At 43.4% G+C, this 18,725-nt stretch overlaps 1 protein-coding gene across 3 annotated transcripts in view; it reads right to left on the reverse strand.

Annotated features, from left to right (window-relative positions):
• Window positions 1-18,312, reverse strand: part of LOC124146806 — a 41,349-nt gene extending 23,037 nt beyond the window's left edge. Inside the window, exons 1-2 of one of the 3 annotated variants that reach the window (XM_048400893.1) lie at window positions 18,184-18,312; window positions 5,374-6,031 (exon numbers count right to left, since the gene is read on the reverse strand). In XM_048400893.1, coding sequence (XP_048256850.1) covers window positions 5,374-5,535 — 162 coding nt within the window. In that variant the 5' untranslated portion in view covers window positions 5,536-6,031; window positions 18,184-18,312. Of the gene's footprint in view, window position 1; window positions 857-5,373; window positions 6,032-13,747; window positions 13,809-18,183 lie in introns of those variants that run through there. The other 2 variants (XM_046517263.2, XM_046517264.2) reach the window with 2 other exon arrangements.
• Window positions 18,313-18,725: the final 413 nt, after the last annotated feature.

Here is an 18,725-nt window from a genome sequence, read left to right on the forward strand (position 1 = left end):
CCCCATGTACTGCGATCGGTTCAGGGATCTTGATGGAGAAATTCTTCATGTCTGAGCTACTTACGCTTATTCACCATAGTCGTCACAGAACACTTTGAGGAGTATCAATCTCACAAATGATTCACCTGACCCGCTATCGTTTCAATATTACGGACAAAAAGTGCTATCTGTTCATATCGCAAACTGTATCCGTGGGAATCTCTTAACGATATAGTCCAGTATCCCTCGTTGAATGGCACGAAGATTAATGTCAGACGTAAGCAGACGACAACTCCACCAGAAGATTTAGGGATTTGGCGGGAAACCACGTCGGCGGGCGATATGGAGCCGGGTCGCAAAACAAACAATGGTTAATATATATAAGTCTCTACCATCCATGTAGACTGGTAATCGTCAAACAATGGTTTGCCTTACAGGTGTCGTCTGTCAACGGTAAGGCTATACCATGGGTTAATGCTCTTTAACGCTTGCCAACAGCCTAGATATAACCCACGCACTTGTTGGCATGTCGACATGTATTTTTTACTAGATGTCAATTCGGATTATTGGAAAGTCATTTTTTTCACAAAGACGTCCAATCTCAGTTTGAGTCCTGTGTTCAACGTCTGATTAAATAACACTGTATTGTCTCTCAAAGGCACACAGGGGGCGCTTTTGTGAGACAGCGTTCACCGGAAGCCGTCTGCTGTCAACAAAGCTTGCAATAATGTCCAGAATAGTTGCGTCGTCACACATAAGAAAATCCTTAGCGATATGTCCAAGATATGCTTCCCGATCGACCACCTCCTGGACAAAGTGTTTGCTATCTGACTTTTTTTCTTCGACTGAAGGAAAGCCTTAAGCTGATTGATACAAAGAATGCCGGTGACTCCATGGTCTATTCTAGACGAAGTCAGCGTTCTAAGTCCTCTGACTTTCTGCTTGATAAATGTTTGATGTTATCTCCGGCCCTAACTGCATTCGGCACGTCAACATATTCTGGTAAAAGACCAAGCACATCGGCTAAAAGACCCCTAACGGTCTTAATCTGGACAACGATCGCTTCAATTGTAGCCACACTAGATGGGCCGAATCGATATCGACCTAATGTCGTAACGGCAGAACACGGAGCAACGTCACGCCAAACTGGAGTCTTTGTGATCATTTCAACAAGATACAGGGTAGTGATGTTATCATAACAGGCAGTGAGACGGGCGGTTACTTTTTATACACTATTGTCTGTTATTGTTGAATATTGTGTTGATTTGTGACATACTGGTTTCCACGAAAACAACAAATCCTACGTCCCAGTTTGTTTACTTTTCTATGGTAGCTTGCTTCTAAGGGGGCTGTGGGCTAGGTCAGTGGGTTAACTTTTACTCGCAACGCCAAAGACTCGGGTTCGATTCTCAGTGTGTGTACATTACGCAAAGCCACCCCCGTTATGCTGCTGGAATATTTCTTGTAGGGGTTAAAAACAATACTGGTCTTTCTTAGACTGTGTAAGAGTTGGCGTTAACGCCTAGAAAATATCCCTATATAAGAGTGAGTGAGTGGGTAACGCCACTTTGAACAGTATTCCACTTAATACACGGCGTGTCAGGTGAGTGTGGGACGAGAGCCAGAAGTGATGGCCCTAGACCTTTACCACTCTTGTGAAACCCACGAGTATGGGTATGGTGCTGACAAACCTAGAAACATGAACCGGGATTCCAACCATTAGCGTGCTTCTGGCTTTGCCCAAGGGACGCAACTCTGCACAGCGATTAACGGCCCGACGCTTCAGACAACTGTGTCACTCGTCCCCTCCCTATACTCCTACGACAAGGCTGTAAATGCATTTGCAGAAATGTATAGCTTTTCTCGAGGTGTGGTGAACTTTGCACGTGTGTGTGTCTGTACTTGTTAGGACTAATGGGGGTTTCATTGTGCTAGTCCACTGAGATGCCGTGCCGTGGACATTCAGACACCGTATACTAACCCCGAGCCGACCAGTCCTTGTTTTAGTCCCATAATGCCGAGCGCCAGGCAGGGTAATATAAAGTACCATCTTTTAACGTCTTTTTGAATGACGCGGCCGTGGATCGAACAACCAAGCATTCGCTCCCAGCCAGACATCCTATCCACCAGATCACGAAGACGGTACCTTATTTGAAGAATAATACAGACAAATGACTGTTTAGACCAAAACTGATCGCCAATTCAAATGAAAAGAAATGTTTTGTGAAACAGTTTTCATAGCTACCGAGAACAACATGCCCGCAGTTTGTCGTGTTAAATGCACAGGACAACGATTTGCATAAATATGTGTGTCTAACATTTGTGCCGAGTTAGCAAATGATTGTTTTTTAACACGGTAGTCGGAAATAAACGATATTAGTAACAGCTAGGCCATACAGACTATGCAGTCGCACAGTCAGGTCACCCGTATATTTCAGTCAACGTCTACTGGCGGTGGAAAACAAAACCTAGTTCCACTGTACGAAAATGACAAATGAAAGTATATACCCATGTTTGACGGTGGCTTGAAATGAAACAAATAGGAAATGGTTATTCGAAGGGGATGTTTTGATACGTGTATCAGAGTTGTTCTTTGGATCTTAAGTTTGCAGTGTTTGGGATACTGTTTTCAGCCTTGTAACGTTTTGTAATTTGTTGGTCAAATTCAGTTTTCAAGTGCATACTTTGTCCTGCCCGGTAGTTGATTACATTCACTTTAAGAATAGGTGTATTCTATATAGTTTTACACTTCAGAAAATGTATACGATGTATTCTCATTGACTGAACTCTCTGTTTATAACACAGACGAAAACCATTAGTTTACACTGCACATAGTGCAATTATTCAAAGTAGTAGTTAAAGCGTTGGTTCCCGCCTATGCTCCTGGTCTCGAGGTGCGGTGGGGTAGCCTAGTAGTTAAAGCGTTGGTTCCCGCCTAGGCTCCTGGTCTCGAGGTGCGGTGGGGTAGCCTAGTAGTTAAAGCGTTGGTTCCCGCCTAGGTTCCTGGTCTCGAGGTGCGGTGGGGTAGCCTAGTGGTTAAAGCGTTGGTTCCCGCCTAGGCTCCTGGTCTCGAGGTGCGGTGGGGTAGCCTAGTGGTTAAAGCGTTGGTTCCCGCCTAGGCTCCTGGTCTCGAGGTGCGTTGGGGTAGCCTAGTGGTTAAAGCGTTGGTTCCCGCCTAGGCTCCTGGTCTCGAGGTGCGTTGGGGTAGCCTAGTGGTTAAAGCGTTGGTTCCCGCCTAGGCTCCTGGTCTCGAGGTGTGGTGGGATAGCCTAGTGGTTAAAGCGTTGGTTCCCGCCTAGGCACCTGGTCTCGAGGTGTGGTGGGATAACCTAGTGGTTAAAGCGTTGGTTCCCGCCTAGGCTCCTGGTCTCGAGGTGCGGTGGGATAGCCTAGTGGTTAAAGCGTTGGTTCCCGCCTAGGCTCCTGGTCTCGAGGTGTGGTGGGATAGCCTAGTGGTTAAAGCGTTGGTTCCCGCCTAGGCACCTGGTCTCGAGGTGTGGTGGGATAACCTAGTGGTTAAAGCGTTGGTTCCCGCCTAGGCTCCTGGTCTCGAGGTGCGGTGGGGTAGCCTAGTGGTTTAAGCGTTGGTTCCCGCCTAGGCTCCTGGTCTCGAGGTGTGGTGGGATAACCTAGTGGTTAAAGCGTTGGTTCCCGCCTAGGCTCCTGGTCTCGAGGTGCGGTGGGGTAGCCTAGTGGTTTAAGCGTTGGTTCCCGCCTAGGCTCCTGGTCTCGAGGTGTGGTGGGATAACCTAGTGGTTAAAGCGTTGGTTCCCGCCTAGGCACCTGGTCTCGAGGTGTGGTGGGATAGCCTAGTGGTTTAAGCGTTGGTTCCCGCCTAGGCTCCTGGTCTCGAGGTGTGGTGGGATAGCCTAGTGGTTAAAGCGTTCGCTCGTCACGCCGAATACCCGGGTTCCATTCCCCCCATGGGTACAATGCGTGAAGCCTATTTCTGGTGACATTGCTGGAATATTGGTAACATCGGCGTCAAACCATACTCCCTCACTCACTCCTGGTGTCCATATGGGCACTCCTGATGCCCCATTCTGTGCTGTGACTGAAATATTGCCGACATCCTGCAAGTCAATCTCTGTCACGAACCCACGAAAACATATTCAACATTCAACACAGGTAGACATCTATTCAATTATATGACATACTTGCAAACACATACATCTAATTGCAAGGACAGTTTCACAAACCTTTCTGCCAGAACTGTATGTGGTGTGCTCTGATTTCTGGCCCTTCACACAACAAGCCGTGCCGCGTCCCCTATTGTGACACCTATTCAATTAACACTTAGAGCGTCATGGTCCACAAAGAAAGGAGGGCAAGCAGACAGACATCAGGGCAATGATAGCAAGACCACATGTCACTATTCCCTGTAATTGCTGTTTACCAAGGGGCATATTTTCATCTGGTGTCACTCCCGAATAGAAGAATATTTATTGCTCGAGGATCGGTATTCTTGTGTGTTATTTGCGCTCTTTATTATATATCATTGCACTAACATTGGAGTCTATGTGTATTAGTCCGATGTGTTTTGTGATGTGATACTAGATATATGTGCTGCTTGGCCTAGCCGTGTGAAATTGAAATTGGGTTGTGTGTTTATACAACGTTAGTAGGACTAAAAGTTTTGTGAGGTTATTTAATTACGCTTTACCGTGGATATAGTTGAGATGGAGGACACCCATGTCATAAAATATATAATTGGGCAAAATAGTTCCAACCAAAACCAGATATTCCCATGCAGGAAATACATATCCCCCCTTCCTCAATACCAAGGTTCAGTGAAGAGTGTCTGTCCAGAGCGGAAGGTCGATCTCCTGGCCGCGTCACACCTGGCGTTCGGCATCAACGGGATAAAACAAAAGGTGGTGGGTTCGGAGTCAGTATACTGTGGCTGAGTGGTGTATCATGTGTATCAAAATGTTGCATGGTATCTCATAGGGCAAGTAGATATACGCACGCACGCACGCACGCACGCACGCACGCACGCACGCGCGCATATGCACGTCTCAATATCAGTTCAATAATCTTGCACTCGACATTAAACCCCGCCTCACCTCACCTCACCTCACCTCACCTCACCTCACCTCGCGCTCACCTCACCTCACTGACGTCGAAAAGTACCACGTTGATAGGGGCGTGGCGGCTGGGTAGCCTGCTGGAAGTGTTGGCTCGCCACAACGATGGCCCCCGATCCCTATCGATTCTCCACTTGAGTACAACTTGTGAAGCCCAGTGCTTGTATATTGCTGGAATATTGCTACACTTTGCTTACAACTTTACTCACTCTATATTATGGCTTTGCAGTGCCTATGGTGTTTACGTCGTCAACTTATCAATAACAACGCCCCACTCCTTCATGTAAGTGTCTATGTTCACACTTACCGACGATGGGCGTAGCGGGGCCTGCCTGGTTAGGACAGAGGCAGGTCTGACGCGCCTGATGATGTCCGACTGCGTCTCGCTGATGTCGTTGACAACATCGTCGGTGTCATCCTCGTCAAGTGGTGCTGCGTCTGGGATAACCACCTTGATCTCAACTGGCATAATGATGCATTATATATAACACTAATTGTCCAGCAGGTCACACTACATTGCTACAATCTACATACGTTGATTGTATGTTGTATGTTGTATGCCGATAGGTTGTGTTGAAATGTGATGGAAGCATGGTTCCTTGTCTGTCACTCAGGGCGCACAGGATCAATCGTGTCACCTCTGTATTTCGTCGTGGTGTGCTTGAAGATCTTGTCACGATGGTCTTAACTAATGATACTGATCCACCGAACACTGCTACTTTCTATTGATCTTTAGAGGCTGCATCTCGTTCCGATGACCATTGTTTATGACCTTGGAGATAATCCAATAGGATCAACCCTGGTGTCAAAATATGTTTGTATAATATTTCCACGATCAAATCCACCATACGTATTATCCTCTCAATGTAATCAGCTCAATGACGTTTCCTTACAGGGAATATACAGCACACCCCGTCCAGCGCCACCTAGAGCTCCCTTCCTTCTTCCCTCTTTGAAGTCTTTCTCTAGAAAAAGAAATACAATTATAAAAAAAATAAATTTCATGACTTAAACCTAGCAAATTGTCATATACCCACCTGAGCATTATAGATCACAACATGATATTTAATAACCAAAGCTGGTAGCAGTGTTTATTTGTTTGTTTATCTACACGACATAAATGTTGACATTACCGTGTGCATTGCTTCCTCCCGATGGTATACTCAATGACATTGTCAAGTCCTTGTAATGAACAAAAACCAGTTTACCGTCTCTGAAGCGTGACGTATCCTGTGGTTATATTCAGGTGTGATTCCTCTATATCTAGGTAGAGTGAGATACCAACAGGCCTACATGTATTGATTAGTCCCACTAATTCACACACACTTGCCACCCAGGTTACTCATTACTGATGTACCGTAAATACCTACATCTGCGTCTACGCTAGTGTCGTGGTGTTATATACATATTGTCTCAGACAAAAAGAATAATTCATATTATATTTCAAAAGTTTTGGAAGTTAGATCTCGTAATCGTATATGTATTCATGCGATGACCCCCATATGGGAAGCAATGGCCCATGGAGCTTGCTGTTTGTAGTGAGTGAGTGAGTATGGTTTTACGCCGCTTTTAGCAATATTCCAGCAATATCACGGCGGGGGACACCAGAAATAGGCTTCACACATTGTACCCATGTCGGGAATCGAACCCGGGTCTTCGGCGTGACGCGCTAACGCTTTAACCACTAGGCTACCCGACCGCTCCCTCACTGTTTGTATGCATGGTGTACGTGCACAGAGTGAGTTTTGTTTAACGCCACTTTGAACGGCATTGCGTCACTTTGAACAGTTTCACAGTTATATCACTGCGTGTCAACTTAGATTGCCTTTCAGTTCTTTATAGATTGTTAACAGTGTGGTGAAACCCAAGAGCAGTTATATGGTGCTGACAAACCAAGAATCATTATCAGGACAAATATTGAATTCGAACCCACGACCATAGGACTCTAAGAGTCTACGAGACTAAAAAACTAATCTTTGCACATCGTAGATGAATGGGCCACCCGTACCCCGAAGTATCGTACGACAAGCATAGCTACCACCATGCCTACCGTCCGGACATTGTGGTTCACGGGGCATGGGGGGCCCAGTCGTCTTAGGCGCCGCAATTAGCTTTGCAGAGTTGCCTCGTTTGGGCGCGCAAGAAACTATGATAGTGCGTTCGAATTCCGGAAATCCACCCAGATTATGTTTTAAGATTAATGGCACCATACCCGTGCTCGTAGGTTTCACCAAAGTGGTAAAGGTCTGAGACCTGCATCACATCGGGATTTCCTCCCGCGTGAAGCTGACACGCCGTGATATAACTGGATTGTATTTTAAAGCAGCGTTAAACCCAACTCACTCACTCACTCACTCAAGCGTCATGGTTCACGCGGTGACGTGTCAATAGGTTCCCTGCCAGTGAACATATATGAAATAGCATGTCCATACAGAGCACAAAGCAGCACCAGTGTCTTTTCCTACGTGCTGCTTATGACTCATTACATGTGTGGTCGGCTATACACCACCAGAGCCTGTGAACCATGTCATTTTTTGTTCACACTCAGAAATATAAATACATTTTCTGTTTAATTCGGTTTATATATCAGAATATGTCATTCCTAAGAATGTGTTATTGTACAGATAAAAAACGAGATAAATAGCCACAATTGGATACGCCTATATTAGAAAGATAATGTTCTATCTACGGTAGAGCTACGGCCCTGCTTATCCGCCAAGTAGATCATGTATCACGGGTGAATCCGTCAATAACTTGCCGAGCACTTACAAAGTATTGACAACTGGAAAGGCAACACGTACATACCCTAATCGCTAGGGCTGTATATGAATATGGCTGTCAACTTAGAGTTAGATGTCTTTCTTCATCGATATGTGCACTAAGGTCGAACCTACAGTGGAACACGCCTTTCCCTATACATATCATCATGAGTGATTTAGATATAAGTCTAAGATATAAGCATTTCTGTATACACACATTTAAATGTTCCCGTGTGTTTCGGAAATGAAAACGTTTGGGAAAAGTCTGATAGAGATGGGAAGTTATTCTGATATTGACCCAGGCATCCTGAACACTTGCATAACTTCAACATAAGCAGTCCTACGGGATGACAGTTATAGAGATACATACAAATAAAGCGGGTATTGAATCACTGACACTAGCCTTCCTTTACTAATGTCTACCGTAGCTATTCTTCATACCTCGGTGATAAATGGGACAAGGTTAATCGCCCAATATAAGTACCACATCAACCTACAACTTATTAAGAAAGAGAAATATGCGGGAATCAAATAACTTCTTGATTTAATATTTAAAATAACACGGGTCATAACGACCTGACACAATGATTAGACCGAAAAGTGATTTTCCTCGTGATTGATGCAGTGATGCACCGGATACATGGGTCAGGTTACTGAAGCCAGACTCTCCACGTTGTTACACCAGAGGACGCTGTGTTGCCCCGCATTCAGGAGACGGAAATAGTTACTTCACTTCACGGGGTCCCAATTATTAAATCGATACCAATAATCCTGGACATTGGAATAAAATTGTTCAGAAATAAACACGATTTATGTGATTGATAAAGTCTACGGTCTTTGAAAAATAAATGCCAACGATTTATCAGGTTAATCAAACTTGGTTTTATCTGTATACAACACGCTGTAATGGCTGCAGCATAATTGGGTAATATTGAGACAGGGCAATTTGGACGCTAAATAACAACTTTCTGGTTCATGTCGCCAACAGGTGTGGTGAACACCGTGCGTGGACAGGTACTCTGTGACTGACGGCCACTGGATCATACAATAATACTACAACTAAACGCAGGGGTGATAAGGGCCCTTTAGAAACGTCAAACTGGTCTCATATATTGAAATAATATTATTGAACATGCTCTATGGCTGACAGCAAGCTTTTGTCTTTCTTACTCCTTAAGGTTTTCAACTAACGACGTGATCAAGTGCGTGATACAGGGTTCTGTTTCTAACCTCCGTCCCTGATTCGCCCACATACGGCGATTTCAATTATGTGTGCCCGACATTGGTTTGGCCCTGACTGGGGATCGTGTGTTTCATTATATACATCAAACATTTAAGCGAGTGGTTAACACCAACTCTTCTTTCACAGCCAGCATATCGCCATGAATGGGAGGGTAGAACGTAAGTACTGATTAATGCATCAGTGCTGATGTCAGATCCAGCACGGCGAAACGCAGGATACAAGCTGTGATGTACCGTTACAGCCATGACAAACAAACTGTAATGTACCGTTACAGCCATGACGTGCCAACTGTGAAATAACGTTACAGCCATGACGTGCCAACTGTCATGTACCGTTACAGCCACGACGTGCCAACTGTGATGTACCGTTACAGCCATGACGTGCCAACTGTGAAATAACGTTACAGCCATGACGTGCCAACTGTCATGTACCGTTACAGCCACGACGTGCCAACTGTGATGTACCGTTACAGCCATGACGTGCCAACTGTGAAATAACGTTACAGCCATAACGTGCCAACTGTAATGTACCGTTACAGCCATGACATGCAAACTGTGATGTACCGTTACAGCCATGACGTGCCAACTGTAATGTACCGTTACAGCCATGACGTGCAAACTGTGATGTACCGTTACAGCCATGACGTGCCAACTGTGATGTACCGTTACAGCCATGACGTGCCAACTGTGAAATAACGTTACTGCCATGACGTGCCAACTGTCATGTACCGTTACAGCCACGACGTGCCAACTGTGATGTACCGTTACAGCCATGACGTGCCAACTGTAATGTACCGTTACAACCATGACGTGCAAACTGTGATGTACCGTTACAGCCATGACGTGCCAACTGTGATGTACCCTCACAGCAATGACGTGCCAACTGTGATGTACCGTTACAGCCATGACGTGCCAACTGTGATGAACCGTTACAGCCATGACGTGCCAACTGTAATGTACTGTACAGCCATGACGTGCAAACTGTGAGATATCGTTACAGCCATGACATGCAAACTGTGATGTACCGTTACAGCCATGAGATACAAACTGTGATGAACCGTTACAGCCATGACGTGCCAACTGTAATGTACCGTTACAGCCATGACATGCAAACTGTGATGTACCGTTACAGCCATGACGTGCAAACTGTAATGTACCGTTACAGCCATGACGTGCCAACTGTGATGTACCGTTACAGCCATGACGTGCCAACTGTGATGTACCCTCACAGCAATGACGTGCCAACTGTAATGTACAGTTACAGCCATGACGTGCCAACTGTGATGTACCGTTACAGCCATGACGTGCCAACTGTGATGTACCGTTTCAGCCATGACGTGCCAACTGTGATGTACCGTTACAGCCATGACATGGAAACTGTGATATATCGTTACAGCCATCATGACGTGCCAACTGTGATATATCGTTAGAGCCATGACATGCAAACTGTGATATATCGTTACAGCCATGACATGCAAACTGTGATGTATCGTTACAGCCATGACATGGAAACTGTGATATATCGTTACAGCCATGACGTGCCAACTGTGATATACCGTTACAGCCATGACGTGCCAACTGTGATGTACCGTTACAGCCATGACGTGCCAACTGTAATGTACCGTTATAGCCATGACGTGCCAACTGTGATATATCGTTACAGCCACGACATGCAAACTGTGATATATCGTTACAGCCATGACATGCAAACTGTGATATACCGCTACAGCCATGACATGCAAACTGTGATGTACCGTTACAGCTATGACGTGCAAACTGTGATATATCGTTACAGCCATGACGTGCCAGCTGTGATATACCGTTGCAGCCATGACATGCAAACTGTGATGTACCGTTACAGCCATGACGTGCAAACTGTGATATATCGTTACAGCCATGACGTGCCAGCTGTGATATACCCTTACAGCCATGACATGGAAACTGTGATGTACCGTTACAACCATGACGTGCAAACTGTGATATATCGCTACAGCCATGACGTGCAAACTGTGATATATCGTTACAGCCATGACGTGCCAGCTGTGATATACCCTTACAGCCATGACATGGAAACTGTGATATACCGTTACAACCATGATATGAAAACTGTGATGTACCGTTACAACCGTGACGTGCAAACTGTGATATACCGTTGCAGCCATGACATGCAAACTGTGATGTACCGTTACAGCTATGACGTGCAAACTGTGATATATCGTTACAGCCATGACGTGCCAGCTGTGATATACCGTTGCAGCCATGACATGCAAACTGTGATGTACCGTTACAGCCATGACGTGCAAACTGTGATATATCGTTACAGCCATGACATGCAAACTGTGATGTATCGTTACAGCCATGACGTGCCAACTGTGATGTACCGTTACAACCATGATATGAAAACTGTGACGTACCGTTACAACCATGACATGCAAACTGTGATATATCGTTACAGCCATGACGTGCCAACTGTGATATATCGTTACAGCCATGACGTGCCAACTGTGATATATCGTTACAGCCATGACGTGCCAACTTTGATATACCGTTACAGCCATGACGTGCCAACTGTGATATATCGTTACAGCCATGACGTGCCAACTGTGATATATCGCTACAGCCATGACGTGCCAACTGTGATATATCGTTACAGCCATGACGTGCCAACTGTGATATACCGTTACAGCCATGACGTGCCAACTGTGATATATCGTTACAGCCATGACATGTAAATGTGATATACCGTTACAACCATCATATCCAAACTAATATATACCGTAACAACCATGACATGCCAACTGTGATATATCTGTTGGTTGAACTGTGTAAATGACGCGAGATGATTTAATGCTAACTGGCAATTTGACGAGGCGTCCATGCATAGGTTATTTTGCAAACCCGTTCGTTCCAAATGACACGCACGGCCAATCATTACGTTGGTTCGAACTACAGAATCACCTCTCTACCTTCTTATTTACAATCTGCATACAGCAAGCACCCAGTGGAGATATAGACATAGCAATGCAGCGATTGGTAGCCATGGATGTTTAATGCAATGACAGAGTTATTGTTGCCCAAGGCATGTGAATCATTTTCTGTCATTTTGACATTTGATACTGCTTAATGAATATAGTCGGAATCTTACAAAAGACTCTGCTTTTAGCAGAACTTCAATATGATTATGGAAAGGTTTTTTTCGCTTTTTAGGAGATAAACATACTATGTTTACTATGTAGAGCTAGGTTACCTGTTGATTTAACCCCGCTTAATTGAATTTGGAACCGAAAGCACAGCGTGAGTTTCAAATATTAAATGTAGCGCGGTTAAATCTACAGGCAACCTAGCTCTTCATTCAAAACACAGTATGTTTCTCTTCATTCTACCATGACTAACGCGAACTCTGTGGTGTAAGCAAGTATATTGAGTGAAGCGGCATGGGATGAGTCCAATGTTTTGAGTGGGTTGCGATCTGAATTACAGAATCACCGACAACAGCCTGTAAACAAAATAAGGCACTGTATATGCTCAAGCAGTTTGTTTACAGATTAATACTTCACTCGAACATGTGACAGACATTGAAAACATATAAGCACGGCAACTTGGTAAGCTAACATGGGGTGGGCATCCCTGAAAAAAAACAAAAGCAAGCTTTGCAAAGCTTCGTTCCACACCACGCGTCACCATTATGACGTCATTTCGCTCATTATGACGTAAAAGATATGACGTCTCAGTCGTATATAGAAAAGCGCCAAATTTCAAGCTCTCTGGGAAGGTATTCATAAACATTCTTAGAGTGCTAAAGAGGTCTTAAGTCTGAGAAAATTCTTAGAAATACCAAAAGTTACTCTTTAATCTAAGAATTTTCTTAAGTCATATTCATAAAAACTTTTCTCAGCATTCAAACGCCCCTCCTACTTTCAGTTAATATGCCCTTCAATGCTATCCCAGGTGGTGATGAACTCAACTCACTAACGCACAATGTATTGCATGGACGTACTTTACGATATCCAATCATATTCAAATGATTTTTTAAAATAAAAACGTATGCAATGTTTGTCATATAAACTGAGGAGCAAAGGAAATTATACCTATCAGTTGATTTATTATATGTTTGCTTCTAAATTGGACATATGTTAAGTTAGCGATATTATGTTAAAAAGATACTTGTACAAGGATTTATTTTCAAAAATATAATTTGATTAAATATTTTCAATAGTCTCACCCTTTCCTGTTCCTATAGTTATTTGCAACAGACATTTTAGAAGTATCAGGTGCTTGATAAGGCAGATATGAGATATATTTATATATATATAAATAAATCATGATATGTCTATACAACACAAGGTGACGAGGTAGACACAATGTTATGGATAACAACTTCTTTAATACAAGTATCAAAGAAGTTGTTATCCATAAAATTGTGTCTACCTTGTCACCCGTCAACTTCTAAGTAATGCCTATCAAACAAGTTAACACAAGGTGGGATTAATATACAAAGATAACAAAATAACAGAATAGCTCTGTAGCGTCGTGGCATAGAATAAAAGAAGTTGCTATCTACAAAAAAAATCTTCTAAACGCCTATCAAACACTTTAATGGGGTTGTTATTTTGTGATATAATCCTCGCTTGTAAATATAAGTAAGCATGTATACACTCTCAGCAAAGCATAAAGAAATACCTTTGTTTGATACTCTCCCAGTCTGACTTCCTATTACAATCCTCACCTGGTAGGCCCTAGACAAGTGTGTGGTGCAGTAACGTCAAGCCTTCCTCTCAGCTACTGGAGCGTCCCCGTGTTAACCAGCTAGGTGTTCCAGTTGGAGAGCATACACAATAACACTACACCACCTAACATATGTACATAGGCTTGTGGAGGATTGGGGCCGGGGCATTACCGACACTAGAGTTCGTATCTCACTATTGTAACAATTTAAACTGTTTATATTAGGGTCACATGAGGCCATTTCCTACCTGTATTGTTCTGTGGGGACAAAGCCGTTGTTGAAATGTGGTAAAGTAGAGTTAACGCTAACCCAGGGTTCGAGGGGTTTTTTTATACGTGCATGTCTTACACTCATAGTGTGCGGATTCATATTAATCCTCTCTGACAGTAACGGTGTGTGATCTGATAAATACATAATCACTGTTCGCTTTGCAGGTTGATCAGTGATTTTTGTGTGGACAGTTCCGACTATAACATATACTGAACAACAAAAGTTCCTGTGACATTGAATAAGATTTAATGCAAAGTTATGTTTTTTACCAAATCTGATAACAATTTCGGTTTGCAACAGATAAAAGCCTCCTGTAAGTGTTCAAATGGTTTAATTTGCCATACTGACTTCAGAAAATGTGTGATTTCATAAAAAAAATCATGAACATACCAAAATGTCAATTTACAAATCAATATTGTGTGTCCACCTCTGGTTGCGATGCAAGCAACACATTTTCGTCTCGTGGAATGGACTAGGTGTCGCACAAAGTCCTGTGGGATATCTGTCCATATCTGCTGGAGCATGTTTCGAAGTTCCTGGAGTGTCTGTTGAACACGTGGTTGACGTCGAAGGCGCCGATCCATCTCATCCCACATGTGCACGATTGGTGAGAGATCAGGGGAGCGAGCCGACCAGGGGATGACATTCACGTTGTTTTGTTGAAGAGAACCCTGAACATGTCGAGCAATATGAAGCCGGGCGTTGTCATGTTGAAATGTAATGCCTGGGCCATGACGACGCAAAAACGGGCCGATGATATCGTCGCGGTAGCGCTGTCCATTAAGATTTCCCTCTACCACTATCAAACGGGTCCTCTGTCTTGCTGTAATCCCACCCCATACCATAACTCTGCCGGCCCCGAACCAATCTTCTTCCATGACACAATGATTGACGTAACGTTCACCTCGACGTCGGTACACTCGAATCCGCCCATCGCTGTGGCCGAGGTGAAAACGAGACTCGTCAGTGAATAGAACTTGTCCCCACTGCAGCGTAGACGCTTTCTGCACCACTGTAGACGTGCTTGACGGTGTTTTCGTACGGTTTGTGAAGATATTCGTCGAAGGCCAGGGATGCCTCTTGCAGTCACTGTTGCTGGGTGCAATCGATTTCGTAGGTGTGTTGTTCGAATCCAGTTGTCTTGTCGATTATTGGTTACGCGTGGCCTGCCACTCCGAGGATGGTCTCTGACTGCATTCGTCTGTTGCCAACGTTGCCATAAACACCAAATGGTGTTTCTGTGGACCTTAAATTGTCTTGCAACATCACGTTGACTCGATCCTACTTCAAGCATACCAATGGCTCGCAGACGCTCATTTTCGGACAGGCGTCGCATTTCGTAATGTTGAATAATTGCGTAATTTAGTTGTTTTTCTGAGTGGTTGTTGTCAGCACGATGCTAAACAATGCATATGGAATCCCGCTAACGCACATGTTTTATACCCATTCTTGGGTAGTGAAATGCATGGAGCTTGCATAAAAGTCAAATTTTGCATCGAATGCATGTTTTTATGTAGCAGTTGCGTTTTTGTGACTTGATTCCATACATGTACTTCAATATTGAAAACCAAACTTTACTTGTTTGAAAAATACACCTTGTCACTTTGAACAAACCTTTTTCGTTTAGTCAGGACATTTTGAAACATCGACCCCTCCCCCAACCCACCACCACCACCCACCCACGCAATCCCTACCCCCTACACACGACCCATCGGTATGTAACGATACTGCCTCAGTGAATAAGTGAGTGGATGTGATTTAACACCGCATTCAGCAATATTCCAGCGATATCACGATGACCTGTAACTAACAGGTGCAAAGTGACTGAAACACCACAAACGATCCTAGATTGTCGAGATTTCAGTTTCTAGAAGCCCCAGCACAATCTAGCATTGTCTAACCCTAATTTGGTTCATGACTGTTACAGTATTACTGTATATCAAATTCTTTTTTGGTTATAAAATCCTCGGCACTTCGGGTTCTCCGTGTATCTAATCGTTTTTTACAATCACGCCATGCTTGTGTTAGGACATTGTATGTACCAGGTTCATATTCATAGTTGTCTAACGTCCGTGTAGTATTATGTATGTTATGTGATACATGCTTACTGTATAACCATACCGGTAGTAAGTTACTCGATCCCTATAGTACATGTGAACATATCAACCAGACCAACGCGAACAAAATATGGATCTAAATAAAGCTCATATTTCAAACGATGATATTCGCTTATGATTCCAAGCAGACGCAGTGCATACAACATACTCCTATCATTTACATGACCATTGTAAGTTTATAGTCTACCTTAAACCACATAAGTTTATATGGCTGTTTTTACGACATGTAAACAACAATGATGACTTTACATGTGCATATAGGCGGCACGGGTGTGTATTGTGGTGTCGTATAGTGAATTGACACTTTACAGTTCGGTTCATGAAAACACAGATTTCAGAAGCACCAAGTGTCATATCAATAGCACAAACTGAGATATCAGGAGCAGTCTGACGTTAATATTGACAAATGTTGATATTTAAAAAAATTATAACGTAATAGGTATCAACAGAAGAGGCGTGATTTCACTGATACCTCTCCACTACTGTCTTTTTGAGTGAGTGAATGTTTTGTTATTTGTTGTTTAACGCCGTACTCAGCAATATTCCAGCTATATGACTTTGCAATTGGGATACGATGACATGCATTAACCAAGTCAGCGAGCCTGACCACCCGATCCCGTTAGTCGCCTCTTACGACAAGCATAGTCGCCTTTTACGGCACGCATGGGTTGCTGAAGACCTATTCTAACCCGGTTCGTCACGGGTCTGAGTGTTATGAGTTGGATTAGACAGTATTGCAGCTATATGACGGTGTGTCTGCTCAATGTGGAAGAGCCCGTGGGATGTCGGGCTAGAATTGCTCCCAGCAACCTATGCTTGTCGTAAGAGGAGACTGAAGGGATCGCGTGGTCCGGTCCGGTGACACGGTACCCTGGCGGCGTAAGGGTTGCTCACATTATCAATCATTGGATTGTCTGGTTTAGGACATCATAGAACTATCATATTGCTGGGTGATGTGTTAAACAACAAACAAACAAACAAACAAACAAACCATGTGGGGGTAAATTAGAAAAAAAAGCAGTTCGTACACACGTTGGTGAAACCCCCGAGCACAGGTATGGTTCTGGCAACCTAAAGGTCATGCTCACGAGGAATCTATGATTATTTAAAACAATTCCAACCAGTGACCAGTTCATGGAAACAGTTCCTGTCACTTAATGTGAATTCATAAAGATAATCTGTAAACATCCGAGGTATATTTATTTCCGATCATGGTGTGTTCCGAATGCATAAAAATCTCCGGAACACTGTTTCAATTATTTTGCTGCATGTTGTTGTTGCATTAAGTGTTTAAGAGGTCGCCTTCTGCCTAGGCAATTTCGGCTGACCTGTCCCTCTTTGGGACTCCTGTGTGTGAGTAGGGTACACATATCTATTGTGAGTTTTGTGTTCACACAATTTATGTTTTTGTATTCAATTTGATATGATTTCTTTTTTCTTATATTGATATGATTTCATTTTTTATCCTTGGCTGCTCTGTTTATATACGTTCGAGTAGCTGTCTCTCAGAAATAGAGTTAGTTTGGCCTTCGCTATTGCATCTCTTGGCTTTAGGAGATCTATGACAGATAGCGGATCTAACTGCAATTCTTGTTTTAACCTAACCCGGGCTGAGGCATGGTCTTGATATTCTAGTAACATGTTAGCAATGGTTTCAGCCTGATTGCAAGATGAACAAACCTTGTCATAGTGCTTTTTTGTGACCGAGTCTGAGGCGTATTTGGTTGTTTATAGTTATATAGTTATATAGTCATGATAATATTATTCAAATGGAGACTGTTCCAGTATAGTAAGCGCTAAACGATAAATACACGGGCATATATTTGTATCAAAACAAAGTCATTATCATTCCAATGTGAGTTTAAGTCTAAGTACCCTAATTCCTCCCTAACAAAAACACATTGGCAAGTAGCGAACGTTCGTGCACCGTCATAAACACGTAATATGCTAAACTCCAATAACACTACCATGTAACAAAACAACATGTATTACGAGCCACTTACCAGAGCGTAATTATCCTTTTGGGTTGTTAACAGTAGTATACAGATACTTGATCGGTCTAACATTGTCCCGATTAGTTTCCTTCTGCTCAGCGACCCACACACTCCCTCTTATAGAGGGGTCGATCGTGGAGATATGTCGCCAACAGGAATCCAGGCTGGTATTGAATCAAGGCAGTCGATAGTATCAACAGTACCGTATTGTACACATAGCGTAGGAGGAACGAGTGGTATATTTGTGTAGCGTCGACATTCAGTGTTGTGATGCATATAGTTTGTGGTTCGTGAACTGTGTGTTGTATATGAATAACGTAGGTAGGCCTATGTTACGAAGACGGGTAGAGTTTGGCGATTAAGATTTACATGGCATGTTTTATTCGTTACATGATACAACTTATTTAAATCTACTAGAGCCACGAGTAGCACAGGCGTATTAGGCGCCGCGAATTCACTGTAGAGAGGTGTGTCACTAATTTTACTAACAGCAAAATCGTGGCAGAAATGACGAATCGAATTTATCATATTTTAATAAATCACATCACAAC

The sequence above is a fragment of the Haliotis rufescens genome, unplaced genomic scaffold (assembly GCF_023055435.1).
Source record: "Haliotis rufescens isolate VD_foot unplaced genomic scaffold, xgHalRufe1.0.p SCAF_1, whole genome shotgun sequence".
NCBI classification, from domain to species: Eukaryota; Metazoa; Mollusca; class Gastropoda; order Lepetellida; family Haliotidae; genus Haliotis; species Haliotis rufescens.